Source organism: Macaca fascicularis, chromosome 13 (assembly GCF_037993035.2).
Source record: "Macaca fascicularis isolate 582-1 chromosome 13, T2T-MFA8v1.1".
NCBI lineage: Eukaryota > Metazoa > Chordata > Mammalia > Primates > Cercopithecidae > Macaca > Macaca fascicularis.
The window spans coordinates 67278657-67302165 of record NC_088387.1 but is presented as its reverse complement, the minus strand read 5'-3'; the positions used below and the strand labels follow the sequence as shown (position 1 = coordinate 67302165).

General features: G+C 43.7%; 1 protein-coding gene across 12 annotated transcripts in view; it reads left to right on the top strand.

Annotated features, from left to right (window-relative positions):
• The window catches only part of SPTBN1 (spectrin beta, non-erythrocytic 1), a 214887-nt gene that overhangs the window by 91136 nt on the left and 100242 nt on the right, over positions 1–23509 (top strand). For 3 of the 12 annotated variants that reach the window (XR_012422381.1, XM_005575875.5, XM_005575876.5), the window contains exon 1: positions 11545–12073. The exons of the other annotated variants lie outside the window; for them this stretch is intronic. Coding sequence is in view for 2 of the 3 variants with exons in the window: in XM_005575875.5 (XP_005575932.1) it covers positions 11965–12073 (109 nt within the window). In the remaining variant the exon portion in view is untranslated. Of the gene's footprint in view, positions 1–11544; positions 12074–23509 lie in introns of those variants that run through there. 12 annotated transcript variants of the gene reach the window in all.

Below are 23509 nucleotides of genomic sequence, written 5' to 3'. Positions count from 1 at the left end.
TAAGTTGTATAAATGTGTACCTGCCTGCTTAAATATGATGCGTTCCTACTATTTCTAAACTACCAATTTATTTCCCCTGTGTTTTGAGGACTCAATCTCAAAGATGCTGACTGAAAAATAAAGTTTTTGAACAATTTCATGAAGGTTGGGTTTGTCGAGATCATGAGGTCTGACTGTAGTGACAACTCTGTGGGAAATGGATAAACTCTGATAAACTCCACTGCACACAAATGTGAGGCTGGGAGGCAGTAACTAATTAATGAGGCCTTTTGTTGTAAAAATGAGAGTTGGCAGGATTCTGAGTAAATATCTTTTTTCCTAAGGGTGGAAGATAGGACTTGGAGAGATCAATGTGTTGGTTGTCAGCATTTGAGAATGTTTGGTTTGAGCTTCAACGTCATAGGTGGGGATCATGTGGCTTTAGAGCTGCTGTTTCTTCCCCTGCCCAGTGGTGCATTCCTTGTCTTTACTGAAGTATGTTTTTAAAATTCATTTTTAATTGTGGTTAAAAAAAAACATACACATAACATAAGGTTTACCATGTTAACCATTTTTAAATGTAACTTCAGTAGAGTTAACTATGTTCACATTGTTGCGCAATCAGATCTCTAGACCCTTTTCATTTTGAAAAACTGAAACTCTACAACCATTAAACAATAAACACGTTTGCCTTCCCCCAGCTCCTGGCAACCACCAGTCTACTTTCCCTTTCCATGAGTTTAACTCTAGATACTTCATGTAAGTGGAATTATGAGTATTTGTTTTTTTTTTCCAACTGGCTTATTTCATTTAACATGATGTCCTCAAGCTTCGTCCATGTTGTAGCATATGACAGAAATTTTCTTCTTTTTAAGTAATATTCTAGGTGTATACCACATTGTGTTTATCCATTCATCCACTGATGGACACTGGAGTTGCTTTCACCTCTTGCTATTGTGAATGATACTGCAATGAACATAGGAATGCAAGTGTCTCTTTGAGATCCTGCTTTCAATTCTTTTGGATATATATCCAGAAGGGGGATGGCTGGACCATATGGTAGTTATATTTTTAATTTTTTGCAGAACCTCCATACTATTTCCCACAGCAGCTGCACCATTTACATTCCTACCAACAGCGTACAAGGGTTCCAATTTCTCTACATCCTTTACTGAAGCTTTTAGAATGTTATCAAAATATGGTATAATGGGAAAAAGGCACCAACATGGTCTCAAGTTGTGTTTTTCTTGGTAAATGGTAGTTAAAAGGATAATGGTGATTAAGGTGTTGGTAATAAAAATAGTAATGAAAAGAGGTGAGTGGAGAGAGAGTTACAGGTGAGCTTGGCAGGTATTAGAAAAGAGCTTAGTCTTTCTCTTCTTTCTCTTCATTCTTCACCTGTCATTAAAATTCTAGTTGTGATGAATAAATCCATTTGTCAGGTATTTTTTTAAAATGCCTCCTGAGTAGGCTGTTCCCTTAGGACACCATAAGAATAATAAAGGAAAGGTCAATGTATAAAACTGAGAAAAAGGATTTTTAAACAACAAAATTTGCTGAGGCCAGTTTTGTGTATGGTTCTACACTGGGCTGGAAGGATGAGATGGAAGCTGTGCTTGTACCATATCCTGGGCTGTCATTCTCTCTGAGCTGGTGCAAGTTGGACATCAGAGAACATAAAAAGATATCACTCATCTAGCACTCAGGACAGGCCTTTTGGCTCCACCTTTGTGTTGGATGCTGGAAGGCAGTGAGTTTTCCCTGATCACAAACCCTGGGCCCACTTCATTGACTGGCATGAGAAATGCATGGTATTTCCTTTGTCCTTAGCTTTCTCTACCTTCAGATTTGCTCTAGAAATGGCAGCAGAAATTCAGAAGGCCTGCTTTCTCATCACCAGCATGCCAGTAGCTTGCTTTGTAACTCTGGGCATACGGCTCTGTGCCTCATTTCTCATTTTTCTTACTATAATGAGATAGTTGGCTTATATAGAGGAAGTTTTAAAAGGAACTTCTGACACTTGTTAGGACTTTTAGCTATCATCTTCTAACTGTGAAGGATTAAGGTATGGATGAGGGGGTGTTACCTAAGCTCTGTGATTTACCATATGGTGCTATCTCCCTCACAGAGTTTCATCAGTGTTCAGGTTTAGAAATGGCTAAATCATTTTGAACTGTTCCTTAAAGAACTGGGCTGGGGGTATGGGATGAAGGTTCTGTAAGACTTGCATTTGGCCAGGCGCGGCAGCGCACGCCTGTAATCCCAGCACTTTGGGAGGCTGAGAAGGGTGGATCACTTGAGGTCAGAAGCCTGGCCAACATGGTGAAACCCTGTCTGTAATAAAAATACAAAAATTAGCCGGGCATGGTGGCATGTTCCTGTAATCCCAGCTACTCGGAAAGCTGAAGCAGGAGAATCGTTTGAACCCTGGAGGCAGAGGCTGCGGTGAGCCAAGATCGTGCCGTTGCACTCTAGCCTGGGCAATAAGTGTGAAACTGTCTCAAAAAAAGAAAAAAAAAAAAAGACTTGTATCTGTCCTAAAACAGCGTATAATATTTTCCAAGAGCATTATGTCCTCCATGCTGCAGCATATGACAGGATTTCTTTGCTTTTAAGTAAGATTCTGTTGTATGTATATACCAGTTTTTAGAGATTTTCTATTTCTGATCCTTTGGTTTTAGGGGAAACGTTGAAAAAGCCAAGTGAACGGCTCATGGTCACATAGCCAGTCAGTGTTAAAAGCTGAGAATGGAGTGTGCTCTTCACTTCTCTTGAGTCTGTGTCTGGTGCACTTTCCATTATTTTAATTAAGCAGATAAGACTGGTACATAAGAAGAGATAAGCAATGCTCTCATAGAGTGTATGATATGTACTGGATGAGGGAGGCTGACATTGCTGGTGTAGTGTTTCTAGGAAGGAGCCATCATCCCAGCTGAGTAATCTGGGAAGCCTTCCTAGAGGAGGGAAGGCTTTGAGCTGGGCTTCAAGGATGAGTGGACTTGGGACGAAGAGGTGAGGGGAGTGCCAAGAGCAGAGGCATGGAAAGCCCAAGACAGGTGGGGCACTGATCAGTTTGGTTGGAGCAGAGGGGACAGTTAGGAGGAAGAGATGGGGACAGACATTTATTGAGCATCTGTCTTGTGTCAGGCACAGTATCTGGTCTTTGCCTGTGCCATTTCAGTAGCCTGAGCATAGGAATGCCATCCTGGTCATGCACTTGTTTGAGGACATCACTTTCTCCCCACCCCTTGGGACTTATCTTCCTTACAGTAAAAGTCAGGTGTAGTTTGATCCTGCCAGAAATTACCTGGTTTAAAATGGGGAGATAAAGAAAAGAGGGAAAGGTGTTGTATGGTGTCTGTAAAGGTCTCAGAGGTAGCTATAGTATTTAATTATTTTACAGTAAGTCTGGAGCCTGCCTCCTACTTACTAGGCAGCTGGCGGGCCTTGGCGCTCCTAAGTGGCTGAGTTGTCCATGAATTATTCAGGGCCTGTGCCCAGCAATGGCTGCCCAGCAAAGTCTTATGCAGGGAGGCTGTGCTATCTCAGTGAGAGATCAGCAGAAGCTCAGGTGCTGAGGAGGAAGAAATGACTGCACCCTTAAAATATTTCACATTTTAACACGCCAGGGCTGCACACGTTGTTCCATATCCCTGCAACTGGGTAATCGGGACCTGTTTTTCAAAGAGCAAGAAACACACCTCACACCCCCAGTTACACTACCTACACTCTCATGTTAGAATGGCACACGTCAGCAGGGATTTGGTTAGAAGCAACATTAAAATTGCACAGGTAAGATGGAATAGGAACAGAGTGTGTGTGTGGAAGAAATCCTGCTCTGCTCTGATATTTTCTCAGCCAAGTAGAGAAATGTAGTTGTTGCTTAATTTAGAATGGTACTTACTGTAACTATCAATAGCTGGTACTGTCACTAACCTGTTATTTGTTATGTATTACACCCTTGTGTTTGTGTATGTGTGTGTCCTAGTGTGTCTGATTTCCTCAGCTAGGTTAAAAGTCCCTGCAGAGACGAAATCACTTCTCACCATGTCATGAGTCCCTCCAATAGCCTGTGCCCATGGTTGGGGCTGAGAACGTATCGGATGAGTTGACTTTGGTTCTCTGTAGAGGAGGAGTATGTCTTGATGATGAGATTTGCATGCCCCCCACCTTTCTCTTTTCTCCTTCCCTCTCCAGGTGCCTGTCTTACCTGCCCTTTTCACATTTTCTCTTCACAGCTCCTGGAAAAGGTAATATGGGTGTGAATATACTTGAGGGCAGGGCCCAGAGTCCTGTTTTCACAAAGAATAGATTTGTCTTTATTCCTTACCCATTTCTTTCCCATGAGCTCTGCTACCCAGGGAACAGTATCTTCTGACTGCCCCATATCACTGTCGTAAAACTCTGGCTTGATGGCTGTGAACACCTGTGTGTGTGTCAACTGTTTCCTTCGATGTTGGAGGTGAAAAGCAGAACGAAGAACTCTGGGCTAGAGCAGGCCTGGCCCCAACTGCATTCCTTAGATGTTATTTTCCTTTAAACCACTCTACCTGCAGCAGAGGAGCCCAGCCCTGGCTCTGGCTACTGTTACATTCACAGGCATAGCAACACCTGTTTGCCAAAGCCGGGGCCTCTGGACCAGGGCATTCTTTTGTCTGTGCAGGGAAGCTTTGCATGTGTAGATAACAGACACGATAAGAATGCAGAAAGGTTTGGCTGGGGTAGAAGATTCAATAAACTACATTCCTTCCCCAGGACCTTGGGTGCTTGTCTCCAGTGTAACTTGCCATTTTTCTCCTGCTCAGCAGTGATCTCAGGTGTTTTGTATTCAGGTCTGATATGACCAGTTAGGCAAGAAACGGAAAGGATATAAATGGAAACCAGCTTTGCCCTGGTATTTCAGATTCGGCTGCATACTTAGATGGTTTTATGGGTGTGGGGGGAAATAGGGGACAGGTGTAAAGAGAGGGATAAAGAACCATCCATATCCTTCACGGAACAGAGATAGTAATTGCTATGGATAGAAAAATACCTTTCGTCCTCTCTCTAATTTTTTTTCTAGTTATTTTGAGTCCTGAAGTTTCAAATCTGATAGTCCCACCTCAAATAAACATTGGCTTTTCTAAAATATAGGACTTCTGTAACTTGTTTCATAGTAAGTATTGTGTTCTGGTTATCTCTGAAGTGTCACTGCTATAAAATGTGATTCTGAGTATGCCTTTCCCAGTGCATGATGGGCTGAGTTAAAGAGAAGGGAATGGAGTGTGTCAGTATATCCCAGAGGGAGGACTGGTCCTGCCACTGAGAAACACCCCTCTCCAAAAATCCAGAGGGGTGGTTCCCAGCCTAAGGTCTGTGATTCCACATGAAACCTGCAACATTGTGCGGCTGATAGCTTCCTTGGTGAAGTAAGAGATGGCCAAAAGTGGGACAGAATTAATTTTTGAAATTTATCCTACAAGGAGTTTAAAGCCTAGCAATCGTAGCCATGAAGATGGTACTATAATAGTATCTTTGTAGACATTTATCTCCCTTAATTTATAAAACAGCTCTATGAGGTTGGTCCCATTATTGGCATCCCAACTTTTCAGGCATAGAGAACCAAGATTAAAATGTGGCAGAGCCAGCTTTGTAGGTCCCAGGTCTGCTTTTTTTTTTTGGAGACGGAGTTTCGCTCTGTCACCCAGGCTGGAGTGCAGTGGCGCGATCTCGGCTCAGTGCAACCTCAACCTCCCTGGTTCAAGCGATTCTCCTGCCTCAGCCTCCTAAGTAGCTGGGATTACAGGCACACGCCACCACACCCAGCTAATTTTTGTATTTTCAGTAGAGACTGGGTTTCACCATGTTGGTCAGGATGGTCTCCAACTCCTGACCTCGTGATCTGCCCGCCTCAGCCTCCCAAAGTGCTGGGATTACAGGCGTGAGCCACCATGCCCGGCCCCAGGTCTGCTTTTAACTACCTTTTCTCCTGTAGCTTCACATGTCCAAGCCCTGATTCAGATGCTCACATGGGCGGTACTCTAAGTTGAGAAGTGGTCTCACCCATGGTTTTCTAAGAATAGTGTGAGTTGTGAGGGAAGGGGAAGTGCTCCTGACTGCTTCCAGCTGCCCAGGCCATGGGCCTTGAGTGGGAGGTGCCATTGGGGAAAAAGGAGACGTTCTAAAGAGGTGGCAGGCGGGTAGCAATGGCATAGAAATACCATTGTCAAATATGCTATGCCAGTAGGGCTTTTGAAAATTGTTCTTTTGCGGGGAAAAGGAGATTTCATATAATTTCTTCTGTCTTTTGTTTTTTGCTGGATTTCATAGTGGTATGCTTGGTTAGTTGGTTGAGTTTTCTGGTAAGTGGGGAAATTTCCATTGAAACAGGGCTAGGTTTTTAAGGGCAGGTTTTAGGGAGAAAAGAAGGTGGCAACTAGTAGTCAGTGAGTGGGAGGCTTTTTGGGCGTTAGTGGAAAGAAAAGAATGATCTCAGTTAAGGATTCAAGAGTGGGAGAGGTGGGCAAGAGGTTCCTAGGAAGGGAGTGGGTGGGCCAGAGAGGTACGACAGAAAGAGAATTAGAGAGATGAGACAGAAACGTAATATAAACCAGTGCCTAGTGCAGCATAAATGCAGTGGCATGGTTTGGAGCCGCTTTTCTATCTGGCCATGCTAATGGAAGAGGATTATTTTAGCATTGTTTTGGTTTCCTATAAAGAAATGCTCAGGAGTAATTAACTGGCTGTGGTCACCCAATCCCAACGGACTTGACACCGATGAAGAATGAAAGACAGTTGTGGAGATGGCAGTAGAAAGCGGCAGAGAATTTGGCAAAACACATCCTGTGTGAAACTTTGTTGTTTTCTGTCCCTCCCTGTTCCCATCACTTCTTTCCCAGCTCTTGGATTGGTTTTTCAAATCCCAAGGTTGAATGTGAACAAATCCCATCACATTTTGACATTCTGGACATCCTCTCCCAGACATACTGAGTCTTGATAGTGTCTGGATGTTCAGGGAATGAACATCTAAAGTTTCACCCACTCAAGCTTGCTGTAATGCAGGAAAAGCATCCATCTTTCCCCTCAAGACTGTGTAAAGCCTCTTAGAACAAACAGAGGCTTAATCTTACCTTGCCACATGCTAAGTCATACAGAATCTTAGTGTACAGGTCCACCAAGTATGAGAAGAGGAACAAAACCAAACAAGACCTAATAAAGCCCACTCAGAACCACAGAACCCTGCAAGCAGCAAGCTCTGTGTGAACTAGCAGAGCATGTGCCTAATCCTGACTCAAAACTAAATGTTGTAGAGGTTCGTGTAGAGGCCTGCTTAGGTTTAAGGTTAATCGTGATGCCACTTATGTGATTTTTCAGAAAAGCTTAGGAACCCATAGTAAGCTGGATATACTCTGAGCATATAGGAGAAACAGCAGAGGTGGGGAGATGGGGAGCACGCTGACTTGGTGGATCTGGGGTCCATGTGTTGGCTGTGCCACTCAGCAGCTGGGGCCCTGGGCAAGACACTGTATTTCTGTGAACCTCAACCTTGGCTGCAAACTGAAGACCACACCTGCCTCACAGGGTTAGTCACTTGAGAAAATGTATATGGAAGCATTCTGTAAGCTACCAAGTATGATGGTTCTGGTTAATATGGCCTTTCAGTTTATGTGGAGATTGATGATAACTGGGACTGCAGTTAGAACTGGGACCTAAAGGTGAACCCAAATCACTAATACATTTAATACTAAAAATTCCAGAAGGAATTTTTTGTGACCATAGATTCCAAACTGTTTTGTTTGTGGACAAAGATCGAGAGGCCCAGGGAACATGAGAAACATGCTCAAGATTACATAGCTCCTTGGCACTCAGAAATTAGGGTAAGCCTGAGTCCCTGACTCTGGACTTGAGTCAGACCACAGCACTTGATTTGTTCCATCCATACCTTTGAGCCATTTTCCCACTGACCTTTTCCTACCTGTGCCAACTTAGGGCTGAAACCTGTGCACAGAGGACATGCTCAGTTCGGCCCTGCCTTGGAACATCTTCCCCTGAGTCTGATAAGCCTCATTCACTAGTCTCATCTTCATAGCTTCTTCCTCTTCCTCCTCCTCTCTTCTCATTTTCTAACTCCCTGTAACCTAGCCTTTGCTTTTATTAACCCAATTGACCGACTAATTGGCACACTGAATGCCTCTTCTCTAAGTTTTATTTTTTAGTTTGTTTTGCAGCACTCAAGACCATCTACCCTCTTTCCTCTTTGAGTCTCTCTCCTTAGATTTTCATTCTGTAACTCCCTGGCATCTCCACTGGTTTTTCTTCTTCCTCCCAGACCCAAGCCTCCCCCAGGGCTCCATGCTTAGCCCCTTGCCTCTTACCTCCTTTCCTAGATTTAACCCCACAACTATCTCAGCTCCCACCTCTGCACTCAGGACTGTATCTTCAGTTTTGAGCTCTAGTTCCACATCCCTGACTGCTCCAAACATGTCACCCAGTGGTATTGCAGGTAACTCAGATTCCACCTGTCTAGAAGGAAATGTGCAATTGTCCCCTGCATCCCTCTAGCCAGCTCTGAAACCCCGAGAGTCTTCTTTGTCCCTTTCCTTTGATCCTCCCACATACAGTTAGTTACCAAAGTCCTTTGGATTAACTTTTACGTCAGCCCATTCTTTTTCATTTGATTGCTCCTTTGACCTGGACTATTGCACTAACCACCCCGTTGACCTTGCTGCCTTCATTTCCTCTCCTTTCTGCCTATTCTTACATACCACTTCCAGATTAATCATCTCTAGAGTCCAGCCCACACCCTCTACTCCCTTGGCTCAAAAGTCTCCAGTGGCTCTAGACCAATCTTAGTTCTAACTTGCTTTTTGGGGCTTTCCTCCCAGCCTGACGGTTCCTTATCCTCCAGCCAAACTGCAGCACTTGCTGGTGCTGTTTCCTGGGCGTCCATGCTTTTACTGTGCTGCTTGAGAGGAGGCTTCTCCCTTGTTCCAGCCTGTTGATGTGTTTCAAGGTCTGATCAAAATGCCAGTCCCTCCTAGAGTTCTTCCCACCTGCCTTCCTCCAGAAGGCAGATGTGTCCTTCTTGTCCTCTGAATTCTTACAACTGCCCTCCCCTGGCCCTTACTGTATTCTTTTGGTACTTTACTGTTTGCACATTTGTCCCATTTCCTTTGGCTAGCAACACTCCTGGTCATTTTTGAATCCTCTAAAACACCTGGCAGTGTGCCTTGCATACATTAAATACTGTAAATACAGAGCAGTAAACACTGAAGAAATAAAGAATGAATACGTCTGGCCTTCCTTTACCTCCTCCCCACTGCTGAACTGGAGGTGGTCATATGGGCCATCAGGGATCTGTCCTATTCTTCCCTGGTCCCAACACACCAAATGGATTTCCATTTCTTACCTCTGATCCCTATGGGGTTATTAAATGTGGGGTTATTAAACCCTTCCCCAGTGTCCAAACCTTTCTAATACTTGCATGTGTTCACTCTGCCTGGTTCATTCAGTGTTGACTTTGTAGGATTGAGTGTGGCTGCACTCGTCCCAGCTCCACTGCCATCATATTATGTGCAACCTGGTTAATTAAAAAGTATTTCATGTACTACCCCATACTAGAGGGAGCTGAAAGGGAGATAATGAGTGGTAACTCCCTTTCTTCATTAAGTGGCCCAAAGATTAAAAATAAAACGTTATAATTTGGCAAAGCACTTTGTAATCTCATTTTCAGGGCCAAAGCTGGACACTTAGAGACTTACCATTTCACCAGTATACTTAGTTGTGAAGAAGGGCTTGTTAAAAAGATCTTCATTGAGACGGTTCCCAATTTAACTTCTTTTGTAGTCTTGATGGGTGTGTGTGTGTGTGTGTGTGTGTGTGTGTGTGGGTGGGTGGGGGATGCAAGGAGGGGTGCATTTTTAAGAATATACTCTTTAATTTTGAAAGTATGATAATTTTTAGAACATTTCCACATCATCTCCTCAGTGACCCTGTGGAGGTGGGCATTAATTATTACTCAGTCTGACAGCTGAGGTTTAGAAAGAATCCAGGGTTTCTTCTAAGGTCACAGGGTAATGAAGAGGCTTGGCCAGGACTAGAAACTTAGGTCTTGGGAATCCTAGTCAAGTGCTTTTTCCAAGACCAAATGTTTTGTAATGCCCTGCCTAGCCTCCCATCAGCATTGTGAATTGGCAGCACTTAGGGGCTTTAAAATATGTTCTACATCTTAGATGATAAGAAATGTTGTCTTCTCCTCCAGGTTGGGCCTGGCTTTCCAAAGCCAAAGGCTGACATGTGGAAGTATTAAAAACCTAGTTATGTGGCTGGAAAGAGTTGGGGGTTGTTCAGTATTGAACAGTTAGGTAGGCTCTGGGTTTGTTTTAACTCTAAGCCTGGACAGGATGCAGTTACATCAATTACAAGTGCCCTGGGGACTGAGGTGAACCTGGGGTGGGGGCCCACCTCTTTACTGCAGATTGGAATCCCTGAGGAATGAAATTACCTTCTTCAGTGAGTATTGCTGCAGGGCTCCAAACTGGAAATGCCAAAAGTGTAATTTGTTGTGTGCCTGTTTAGGTAGTGAGGAAAAAGCGGGGACAGGAGGGTGGAGAGAGGGGGGAGAACTAGAGTCAAATGATTTTCCAAGAATACATTTTGATTATTCTCTTTTCTATGTAGAAGATTTCATTTTTGGTTGAGATTGGTGGGAGAAGCAGCTGGGAAGGAGAGATTTAAATTTTTGGAGGACCACAAATTTAAAGGCCTTGTTTTACAAATCAGAGTAGGAATTTGAGGGTAGTTTCGGTTCCCTCATCTCCCCACCGGATCATAAAGAACTCCAGGTCAGGGATCTCGGCCGTGTTTACCTGTGTACCTTTTTCCCACAATGCCTTGCAAATCGGTGTTCCCATAAATCTTCCTTGCGTCGAATTCCTATCATAGGCCCGTGTTATTCCAGGAAACCACCGCCTTAATATCCCCTGATGGCCGCGTAAGTCAGTCGAGATTCTTCACTGAGCCCGAACCTACACCTCCCCTGTCTGTGGCCCTGCACTGCGCCCTGAGAGTGACTTTGTCTGACTTCTTCCCGGTGGCGCGCCGGACCGCCGCCGCGTGGTTGGCGCCAGCGCACTGGGGCCGTCGCGCGCGCCCAGGTGCGGGCTGCGTTACCTCCGCAGACGCTGGAGAGTGAATGAACCGCGCGGGCCTGGGACCCTCGGGGCTCCTCACTCTCCCGGCCGTCCGGCGGGCACGCTCGCCTTTTCAAGTGATAGTAATCGGAGACTTTTCCGTTACATGAGGCTCAACAAAAGATTGTAATTCCAGCAGCTCTGTGTGGGAAGGCACCACCAAGGCTCGGACCGGCGGCGAGTCCAGGGCCCGGCCCGGAGTCGGCGGCTGCCGGGCGGCTGCCGGGCGGCTGGGGCGACCACGGCCAGTGCAGGACCGGCAGGGGGCCCCGGGTCGGCCAGGCTCCCCCGCCCCCCTCCTCGTGGTACAGCCTGCGTTTCTCCTACAATGCTGTTATGCTAATCAGGTGACATCACCGCCGAGCACACGGCGAGTGGCTCCTGATAAAATTACAAACCGGCGGCCGCCGCGGGCAGCCGGGAGGAGGTGTGCGCGCTGCGCCCGCGAGCTCCCGGGCTCGGCAACCGTGGCATGCTTAGGATTGGCCATATTTAAGAATTCTTTAGTAGAACCTGCGCCTCCTCTCTGCTTCTTCCTCCTTCTCAGTAATTTATTTCGAGCTTCCAGGCAAGGGCCACGGAAGGAGGGAAAGCACCAAGAAATTAGATGCCTGTGTGGTAACTCCTCGCCGGGCTAAGGTGGACTCTTCTGCAGCGAACTTCCTATCAGATCACCCTGCTGGACTTGCAGACCGGAATGGGGTTCGCCTAAGGATCCGAGCGCTGCGGAGGCTGCTGCGTGTTGGATGGGAGTGGGAGGGGTCTGGAGCGGGATTTCCAGGGCGCAGTCCGCCCGGGCGTTACGCTGGGCATAATGGAATTGCAGAGGACGTCTAGCATCTCCGGGCCACTGTCGCCGGCGTACACGGGGCAGGTGCCTTACAACTACAACCAGCTGGAAGGCAGATTCAAGCAGCTGCAAGGTAAGCCCCCTCCCAAAGGCCGGGCCTGTCCTGGGGCCGTGCCAACGGGGGTTCTTGGAGGCTCTATTTGCGCCATATGGTACGTGACCCTAATGAAGACGGGCGGCTTCACAGCTCGGCCCCAGACCCTGTGGTTGGCTGCGGGTACCCCATTCACGACTTAGGGAAGGCAGTTGCTCATACTTCTCTCCAGAAGAGCCACCATTTGGAGTCCCTCTCTGTCCAGCACCCTTTCGGCTTTCTAGGTTGTCAAATATCTGCTGCACACACGTTTTCTTTACTTTTAGCTAACTTTACATCCTAGTAGATCAGTACTTACAGACTTATTAGTATGCAGGTATTTGATTCCGGGTCGCCACTGGCTCCCAGCCCCCAGCCTCTTACCTCTGGGAAGCTTTAAAGGTGTAAAGTGCACTGCTCAGACCCAGTCCTGTAGAACAATAGCAGAGGGGAGGAGGGAGTGGTCTTTTTGTTCCTAAGCCTTCGGTAAATTAGTTTTTTATTCAGAAGCTTAATTTTAATTTTTCTGATGTGTTGGGAAGACGCTTCCCATTTAGTGGGCTTTGTAATTTCTAATGAAAGCCAGTTACTGTCATTTCAGTGCTATGGGTTGGATTAGTTGGATCAATTACAGGTTTCTTGGAGTCTGTTTAAGGCTTAAATAATTGAATGAGTCCAATATTTTACTGAACATATTTTTAGGGAGAGCAGGAGCCTGCGTGTGCACCAGTGTGCTGTTTGTTTTCCCTGCGGCCCCTGCAGCCCTCAGCTGTCCCTGCCCAGCCAGCAGGCCCTGGCCAGCAGTGTCTCAGAGCTTGTACGTGAGAAAAGGTTGCTAACTGAAAGCAGAACTCCTTCCGTTTGGAAGCCCTTGGAGTCAGTAGTAGGCTGGGAATGGCTCTCGCACTGTAAAAAAGTAGTATTCGAGGACTGTGTGTTTCTTATTTTAACTCTTCTCAGTGCTGCAAATGTGGTTCCTGTGAGGAGGAGGAAGGAAGGAAGCCGCTCAGCCCTACAATGTTTTCATTGGGAAGAGGGGGGAGGATATATTTCATTCATTGGTTTATTTGTCTTGTGAAATAGTTGACAGTAATGACACTTTTCTGGAAAACAAGAGGCAGAACAGGACGTGATTTTAAACATTTGCTGGGCTGTGCCGCATTCCTCTGGCAGTTAGCTCAGAGGAAGCTCCCTTCGCTCTGGGGAACGGCTCTGTCTCTTCGGTTCATTTCTCTTTGAACTCTTCGGCAGTCAAATTTGCTTTTTTCAAAACTTAGGCTGGGGGCGCTTGCAAGTAGTGAATAGAGAAGTTGGGATGCGGGGGCGTTCATTATCTAGGTCTGTGTGAGGGGCCTGTGGGTTTGTCGGAGATTCACTGCGTGCTCCTCCTCTTCCCCTGGCCCGGACTCCCTGCTTCATTGTGTCATCCCGCCTAGGGGGAAAGCACCCACCCGGATCGTCAGCCGAAAACCAGCACCACTCCCCCGCCAGCCCACGCCTGGTAGTCTCAGAAAAAATGCAAAACTAGGAGAAAATAGAAGAAGGTATGAGGGAGGAGCGCACCCCTAGGCCCACCCATAACAAAAGGCTGTTATTCTGAAAGGGCTGAGGAAGGTTGTAAAACTGCTCGCGGGAGAAGGGTGGAGCCTACACACAGGAAATCTTAACTGTCCTCTCTGGACCACGTAAAGTTTAAATTTAAAAAAATCGCCGGGCCGGGCGCGGTGGCTCACGCCTGTAATCCCAGCACTTTGGGAGGCTGAGGCGGGCGGATCACAAGGTCAGGAGATCGAGACCATGGTGAAACTCCGTCTCTACTAAAAATAGAAAAAAAATTAGCCGGGCGCAGTGGCGGGCGCCTGTAGTCCTAGCTACTCGGGAGGCTGAGGCAGGAGAATGGCGTGAACCCGGGAGGCGGAGCTTGCAGTGAGCCGAGATTGCGCCACTGCACTCCAGCCTGGGCGACAGAGCGAGACTCTGTCTCAAAAAAAAAAAAAAAAAAAAAAAAAAAAAAAAAAAAAAATCGCCATGTGCCCCTGATATTTTATCTCATACGCTTTTTCTCAAGGAAATCCCTTTGAAAGGGGTAAACTTCGTGTTTTGTGTGGTAGCTTTAAAATTAATTTTTTTTAGTGTGACCCTTGTCTCCTAATTTAGCTCCAGTAACTTTCTTATTTTTAAATATTGTGGTTTAGGAGTTGCACAAGTTTAGTGTTGGTATTTCTGTAACAGAAAACCACCCATGCTGAGGAATTGAGAAAGGGTGAATTAACTTTCAAGTATGGTGGACTTCAGGAGAATTACACATTTGTCAGCATCCTTCAGAACAAATGGACCGATTGCATTTTAAACAACCCTAGGAGAATTTTGATAAAACACACACACACAAAACCTTTCTTTAATTCCCATTCCTGGTTTTGTATTTTGTTTGGTATTTGTAGTTCAGATTATCACATATTTTTGATAACATATAATTTCTATCTGCTGATTTAATTTTGTACATTCCTGCAAGGGTGCCTTTTTTACTTTTCTCGGTATAATCTTTCCTAGCACATAATCTCTAAATATTGGCAAAATGCTCCTCTGAAACTGTATTGGATTTTTTGTTTTTGTTTTAAGAGACAGTGTCTCCCTCTGTTGCCCAGGCTAGAGTGCAGTGGCAGAATCACGACTCACCGCAGCCTTGAAGTCCTGGCTCAAGCTGTCCTCCCGCCTCAGCCTCCCAAGTAGCTGGGACTATACCATTTCTGGCTAATTTTTAAATTTTTTGTAGAGACAGAGTCTCATCATGTTGCTCAGGCTGGGTTGAACTCCTGGCCTCAAATGATCCTCCCGCCTTCACTTCCCAAATTGTTGGGATTACAGGTGTGAGCTACCTTGCCAGTCCTGATTGAGTTTTCAATGCCTCTGATATGAATTTATTTATGTATTGTCTGTGCCTGATAGTGCTATGATTTTTCTGGAGTTGTTTCTGCATTTTGGCTGGTTTCAAGTTACTTTCCACACTGGGTCCTAAAAATTTCAGGAGGTGTACCACAGAATGAGATTTGGAGTTCTAGCTAAGGAGAATATGATATTAAAATGAGTCTGGTCTATTTAGGTAAAATAGTTTGTAGAGATTTATAGTTTATAAATTTATAGAGATACAAATGTATAGTTTAAAATAAATATATAGTTATTTATATGTAAATAAAGTTACATACAGTTTAAAATAAAAAGGATGGTCATAAATTTATAGTTTATAGAGATTTATAGTTTGTAGAGATTTATGGGTCAGTAAATAAGTGTGTTTAAAAAAAAAAAAAAACCTCATTGAGATACGAGAGCGATGGCTTTATCACACGAAGGCTCCTGGCATAAGAAGACAAGCCCTTCAGCCTCTCATGGCTTTAGCATTCACCACCAACACACACACACACCCCCCTTCCTCTTTCTCTTTTTCAGATTTTCACCTGCAAAATTAAGTTATCACATTCCTCAGAATCAGTTCATGTATTGTATGAAGTGTATTTTTTTCTCTATTAAAGAGGAATGTTGAAATACAACAAAACCCAACCTCCCATATTTAGAGAACTGTGTAATAACAGAGGTGCAGGTTCATGATAACCATCTCTCCACTTGACATCAGGCAGCTTAACTCCTCATGAGAGAACACTCATCATGCAACTTTCCCCCTCAGAAACAGTTGCTTGTGCCCATTGTGTAAGTGAAATTCTAGACTCTAGCTTGGCCTTCAGAGATTCTCCCTAAAATGACTCCACTCCACTTCTTACTCTAACATATTCCAATCAAACCTAGTAGGCAGGCCTACAGCTCTTTATAAAACCCATCCCTGGGTTTCACGTTTATGTTCTGCATTTTGCCTCAAATGCCCTACTCTTCCATTTCATCAATAGAAATGCTTACCTTATTTTTTTTATTTTTATTTTTATTTTTTTGTAGACACAGGGTTTCACCATGTTGCCCAAACTGGTCTTGAACTCATGAGCTAAAGTGATTGGTCTGCCCCGGCCTCCCAAAATGCTGGGATCACAGGTGTGAGCCACTGCACCTGGCCTAGAAATGCTTACTTTTTTTTTTTTTTTTTTTTTTTTGAGACAGAGTCTCGCTCTTTCGCCCAGGCTGGAGTGCAGTGGCACGATCTCGGCTCAGTGCAAGCTCTGCCTCCCAGGTTCACACCATTCTCCTGCCTCAGCCTCCCAAGTAGCTGGAACCACAGGCACCCGCCACCACGCCCGGCTAATTTTTTGTATTTTTAGTGGAGACGGGGTTTCACGGTGTTAGCTAGGATGGTCTCAATCTTCTGACCTCGTGATCTGCCCGTCTTGGCCTCCCAAAGTGCTGGGATTACAGGCATGAGCCACCGCGCCCGGCCGAAATGCTTACCATTTTTGAAGACTATACCCTGCATTCCAATCATTCCATAAAGTTTCTTCTTTCTTGTTACGGTTAGTGGGGAAAAAAGATTTTGTTGAGTGTTTACCATGTACCAGTAAGAGCTTTCTATATGATATTTTGTCTGGTCTTTATAACATACCTGTGAAGTTTTAGAGGTGAGAAGATAGAGGCAAATAACTTGTCCAAGGTCATAGACATTGTTGAGTTTAGGCTGCACACTGTTGTTCTGTAACTTTCTCCTTTCAGACTTCTAGATGTTCATATTCATATATATTTTTTTCTTTTAAATGAAAGAGTGACAATATGAAATGTCCACCCTAACCTGGTTCCCTCTCCTGCCTACCTGCCCCCTGGAGGACTGATTCTGTTGGCTCTGGCTGTGAGGTTGTAATGAAGACAAGATCTAGTTTAAAAAGCATAAAAATGAACTTTTTCTGCCTGCTTTGCAGCCAGACCCTGACATTCAGCATCTAATATTTCTGGAGAAGGTGCATTCTCTTAACTATTCTGGCTCAATGCGTTTGCACCAGGAGAGGTATGAAGGGCTCTGTCTTCCTTGGGACATAGAGATTCAAGAATTTCAGGCCGTGAAATGCATTACTGCCAAGTTTATTACATATTGAGAGTTGTCTTGTTGAATTTCTTAATTTTTTAAATTTCTTAACTCTTAGAAAAAGTAAAGTGCTGATTTTGTACCTCTGAATCATGAAGAAAATTTATTCTTAAGTTTTTAGTAAATCCAGTTTGTTATGCTACCTGTTTGTCTTACTTTCTTAAACCGAGAGAAAGAAGATTGCTGGATTTACAACCATTTGTCATGAAGAAAATTTGCTTTTAAGTTCTTAAATTCAAAGTAATATCCTTCGAGTATTTCCCATTGTGACACTGAAAAGAATTAATGACATGGTTATTTGTGGGGAGGGGGAATAAGAGGAGACCGGATTTATATAAGAACATTTTGGGGTCTGATGAAAGCATAAAAGATTGGCTTTTTGGTCTGGATACCTGCCAATACTGTAGTTTTTATAAACCCGGACAACTTGGTTGGATGTCCTCCCCCAAAAGAAATAAAAATTCCTTTTACCAGTTTACCAGACTGTCAGCTCAAAATTTAAGTTTCCTATAGTTTTGTGAATTACAATCCCTTTTGAATGGTGTAGTAATAATTGTTAATGACTATAGCACTTAACTTTGATATAGATCATCTTGCTTAATTAAATGAGATTATTCACAGTACATAGTATGGAATCTAGTACTTAGTAAATTCTAAATAAATGTGTTTACTTGTAATAATAATCCTGGGAGGGTAGATATTCTTTTTTTTTGTTTTTTTTTTTTTTTTTGAGATGGATACTCACTCTGTTGCCCAGACTGGAGTGCAGTGGCGTGATCTCGATTCACTGCAACCTCCGCCTCCCAGGTTCAAGCGATTCTCCTGCCTCAGCCTCCTGAGTAGCTGGGATTACAGGCGCCTGCTACCACGCCCAGCTAATTTTTGTATTTTTAGTAGAGATGGGGTTTCGCTATATTGGCCAGGCTGGTCTCGAACTCCTGACCTTGTGATCTACCCGCCTTGGACTCCCAAAGTGCTGGGATTATAGGCGTGAGCCACCACGCCCGGCAAGAGTAGCTATAGCTATTCTCGTACTTTTGTAGATAAAAAAATAGATCATTGGATTATTATCCATCTGCATGAGGCTAGCTTTCCAGAATTCAGGTTTTCTGACTCCAAATTTGATGCTCTTACCATAGTACCACAAAGTGTGGGTTAGTGTGGATGATGGCACCCAGATGACATGAATACATACTGCTGGCATGGAACATTAATGTGTTAAGGGAGCTGCGCAGATTTCTGGACATGGGCTGCTCTCAGTTTTTGTTGCATTAGGAATATTGACAGTCAAGGGAATACCAATTTTTCTTAAATCTTTTAAGAACATTAAAAGTATTATTGGAGGCTAGTTATATAGAAAAGGAGGGTGATAGATAACTCCTTTTGAGGAAAAGATAGCACTTTTCTTAGGAGAGTGAGCCTAAAATCTCCCTGGCTGCTGAGAAAGCTTTCTGGATGATGGTTCCATGTCATCACCTCTCCTCACTCCTCATTCTTGGAAAAAGGGATCTGTGCACAGCCTCACTGCTGCTTCCTCTGCTTTAGTCTCTTTTCATGGCTTCCTAAAGTGTCCCCATGCAGTTGTCCCAGTCTTCCCACAGCTGGGCCCTGAGAAGAGTGCTCCATGCAAAAATGTCTGGGATTCATCTTTGCTGGGATTTGACTCTAGTCCCAGCTCCAGCTCCTGCCACACCTCTACTCACAGAAGTGGTTCCTTAAACCTGCCCTGCGTTTTCGCACCCTTGACACCCTACTCTGTTGGTTTCTTCTGCTGGGAATCATTTCATGTGTCAGGATCATTCTTTGGAGGTTCAGTTTAGATGCCACTTATTCTAGGCATTCCAGGAGTGGGGGAGGTCAGCATCCCTGCTTGGACTCCCTTTTAAGATTTGAAGTTTCAGCGCTTGATCATTCACCTGTGATCTTCCAATACTGCCTTTTGTTACAGTTCCTGTCTGTCTTTTTGTTTTCCGTATATTTCTTGAAGTCTGGGAGCCTAAAGACCAAAGTCTGAATAGTCTGTCTTACATATAGAAGCCACTAAATATTTGCTAAAGAGCAAAGTTAATGAAGTCAGTGTTATAGACTCCCTTGTTGCTGTGGTTCCCAAATTAAGATTCTCAAAATGAAGTTCCCATATCAGCTTCAGCATCATCTGGGAATTTGCTGGAAATTTAAAACCTCAAATCTCCACTTCTCCCCTACTGAATAAGAAATTCTGGGGTGGGGCCTACAAATAAATATTTCCGGCTACTCTGCCAGGTGGTTCTGGTGCATACTAAAATTTGAGAAATATTCCCTTATTGGATCATTTGTCTAATCTTTGCAAAATTTTGTGGGGGTTGGAGGAGCAGACTCCTTAAGTTGCTCCCAAACAGGAGCAGGTATTATACCTGATTTCTTATAGAAGAATGAAGAATTGGGGGAAAATATGTTTTTCAGAACAAAATTGTGTAACAGTGGGAAAAACATGAGCTAGTCAGGAATGGACTCTGTGTTGCTTAAATTACAGAAGCCATTGAACATCTGTCTCAGTCACCTCTTCTACCTCAGATGACCCTCACATGGGGTCAGTTACCTGCCTCAGTTCTCCCACAGAGTTGGCTCAGCAGCCACTATAGAAAGAGATGTAAGTTTAGAAAAAACAGAGATAAACATAATAGTGTGTGTAGGCTCTAAGGATAGTTCAGTAAGGCATCAAGTTTAGTTTTACTTATATTCTTAATAAATAATCTGTTGAATTTAACCTTAAAAAACAAAAATCCCAGCAACTTGGCATCTGTAAGGAGAGGGGGGCAGATCGATATCTAGGCTGCTTTCCTTATTTGAATAACTGCCAGGTCTACTTCAAAAGACTGTGTTGACCTTGGCCTCCCAAAGTGCTGGGATTACAGGCATAAGCACCTGGCTCCTGTAAGCACTTTTTCCAAATTTTTAATATTCTTTGCTGCATTGACCTAAAAGTTTGACAGGCCAAGCATGGTGGCTCATGCCTATAATCCCAGCCTTTGGGAGGCTGAGGCAGGTGGAACAACTGAGGTCAGGAGTTCGAGACCAGCCTGGCCAACGTGGTGAAACCGCGTCTCTACTAAAAATACAAAAATTAGCTGGGCATGGTGGTACACGCCTGTAGTCCCAGCTACTCGGGAGCCTGAGGCAGGAGAATTGCTTGAACCTGGGAGGCAGAGGTTGCAGTGAGCCAAGATTGCGCCAGTGAACCCCAGCCTGGGCGTCAGAGCGAGACTCCATCTCAAAAAAAAAAAAAAAAAAAAAAAAAGTTTGATGGTTGTTAAATCATTTTGTTGTTGCAGAGAACCTGCCATTTAAAATGGCAATTATTGGCACTAACTTAGACTACTTTAAAAGCAGTAAGGATCCTAGAAAATAAAATACTAAAAATAAAACTTTAAAAACTACAGGACTTGCTTTTTTGTGTATTCTACTTATTAACAAATATTTATTGATTACCTGCTTTTCAGTGAGCAGCTGTCATCTAGTTAAAAAGTATGTGGGTGTGTTTCAGCTGTGCTGGAAATGCTGGCTAAGCCAACTGATTAATAGAAGCAAGTGGAGAAATAAACTTGATCTAGGTAAGAGGTGAGGAACTGAGGTAGGGGAATCTATGCAGGTTCAGGATTACTGGAGCTTAAAGTACAGCATAAGAATGGGGTGGTAGGAAGGATTCTAGAAGGATAATAAAGGATGCAAGGCCCTGTTAGGTTAAGGAGTTTGGACAAGACAGTGGGAAGCTACTGGAGGATTTTTATTTATTTTTATTTTTTGGAGACAGGGTCTCTGTCATACAGGCTGGAGTGCAGTGGCACAATCTTGGCTCACTGCAACCCTCCACCTCTTGGGGTCAAGCCATCCTTCCACCTCAGCCTCCCAAGTAGCTGGGACTACAGGCATGAGCCACCATGCCCAGCTATACTGGAGGATTTTAAATAGGAGAGGATTTTAAATCTGGATTTTTAATTTAATTATTTTTATTTGTATATATTCATGGATTGCAAGTGCAATTTGCTACATTCATGTATTGCATTGTGGTGAAGTCAAGGCCTTGAGTGTATCCATTACTGGAGCAATGTACATGATACCCACCAGGCAGCCTCTCATCCACTTTATAAACATAAATATATATTTTTATGTTTATATATACATATTTATATATAAATTTCTTAACTCTGGTCACTGAGGCATGCTTTATTCTGTATATATATGTATATATGTATAGAAAGGCTAGTCTGGCTCTTGGTATGATTGTTTTGGAGGGTGGTGGTCAAGGAAGGAGACAGAATACCAGTGTTCTATTTGCTGGAGTGAGAAACTTAGAAATGACATAACCTCCTTTAATTTTGAAAGTGAAATAGGGGACTTAGAACCTTGTTATTCAGTATAGATAGATGACTTGGGGTTTGTTGGAAATGTAGGATCTCAGGCCGACCTCCCCACAGACCTACTAAGTCAGAATCTCATTTTTTAAAAATCCCCAAGTGCTTTGTATGCCTGTTCAAGTTTAAGAAGCACTGCTGGCAGTGCCTGGTGGCTCACAGCTTAATCCCAGCACTTTGGGAGGCTGAGGCATGCGGATCACCTGAGGTCAGGAGTTTGAAACCAGCCTGGCCAAGATGGTGAAACCCCGTCTCTACTAAAAATGCAAAAATTAGCCGGCTGTGGTAGCGCGTCTGTAATCCCAGCTACTCTGGAGGCTGAGGCACGAGAATCACTTGAACCTGGGAGGCAGAAGTTGCAGTGAGCTGAGATTGCGCCACTGTATTCCAGCCTGGGCAACAGGGTTTGAGACTCTGTCTCAAAAAAAAAAAAAAGCATTGCCTTGAAAGTAATAGTGTCTACCTGCCTTCTAGCTCCTATGAACAGACAAGGAAATAGTTTCATTAAATGGAGGAGGTTTTGTTTTTTGGGCTTTTTTTTTTTTTTTTAATAAACTGGATTATTTTAACTAAATATAAAAATAATCTTGAGTGTAATAGTTAATTAAAGGAAGTTTAGTATTGCTCTAAGAGATTACAGGGCTTTAAAACATAGTTGACTAATTCTGAACTTTAGAAGTCTTTATAGAATTTGGCTGGGATTTTCCTATTTGCTAATCCTGCAGTTCTAGAACTTTGTGAGGTTAAAAAAACAGTTTCTTTTCATATTTACCCGTTGATATTAATGGAGAATTACAAAAATTCTCTGGGCCAGTAAAAAAATTCTGGGCCAGTTTCTCTAAATTATTCCAGAATTTCAGCATATGTCCTGGGAAGTAGAGATTTATGAGTCCATACCTGCTTTATGACTTAAACCTTTTAAATACTTTAAAACTATGTTTTCAGAAACAAAGCAAAAATACTCTCCTTCAGCCACACTTCATCTTAGTAGAATGATCCTATATTAAATGAATGTTCCTGTTCTTGCAGTTGGTTAGACTTCAGTCTAGTTTCATGCACATCAAACTTATCTAGTGGTGCCTTCAGGTTTTAGCGCTAATAGGGGATTTGAAGTATGTGAAGTATCTGTTACATGGTAAGTGCTCATTTCCTCCGAGTTTGCAGGTGAAACTTTAAAATTACTGGTTATTGATTGGGTAGGGGAGAAAAAGCACCTGCTGAAACTTGTTGGCCGGAAGTTTTTGCCCCTGAGAAGAAGAAAGGAACAGGGTGGGGGAGATAAGGGACTTCAGTTCTTGGCTGGCAACACTCCAGAACCATCCTGATGGAAGGGATGTGGCCAGTTGAAAGCGGCAGTACTGAAGAGGGTACTAGGGGATGTTCTTTCAAAGACAGGGTTGAAGGTTATTAATGGACTAAGTTGAATTTCTAGCTCTTCCTTCCTATTACTCTAGATACTTTTTATATATTTATTATGTCACAGCAGTATTGACACCCTGAAAAGAAATAAAAGTGAAAGGATAGTTCACATAAGATCCCACAAGTCCTACAAATTTTAGCTTTCAGTAGTTAATATATATAAGCACATACATATATACACATGCGCAGTTTAATACTATTATGTAGATCAGTTTTGTCTTGGCTTTTTATTTTTTACTTAACATCATCTTAAGCCTTTCATATGTGGTTATTTCTGTGCCTCTTACCAAGTATTGGCAATTCACTTTCCAAATCAGACAATTACTTACCAATCTGAGAGCCTGCTTCTCATCTATGGGATGAAGGTCATACAAATTCTGTGTAATGAGATTGTTGTAAGAATTAGGTGAGATTCTCTGTGAAAACTGTGTTTGGCACAGTCCCTGGTACATAATAAGGGCTCGTAGGATTATTACAGATCCTAGTTAAATGGCAAAGCAGGGCCTAGCAGAGTGAGCCTTAAGAACTTGAGTGCCTCAACTCCCACCCCCCCCCCACCCCCAAACCTGTTCTGGGTGTGGTTTCCTTTAGCATGTTAGAAGAGTGTTTAGTTTG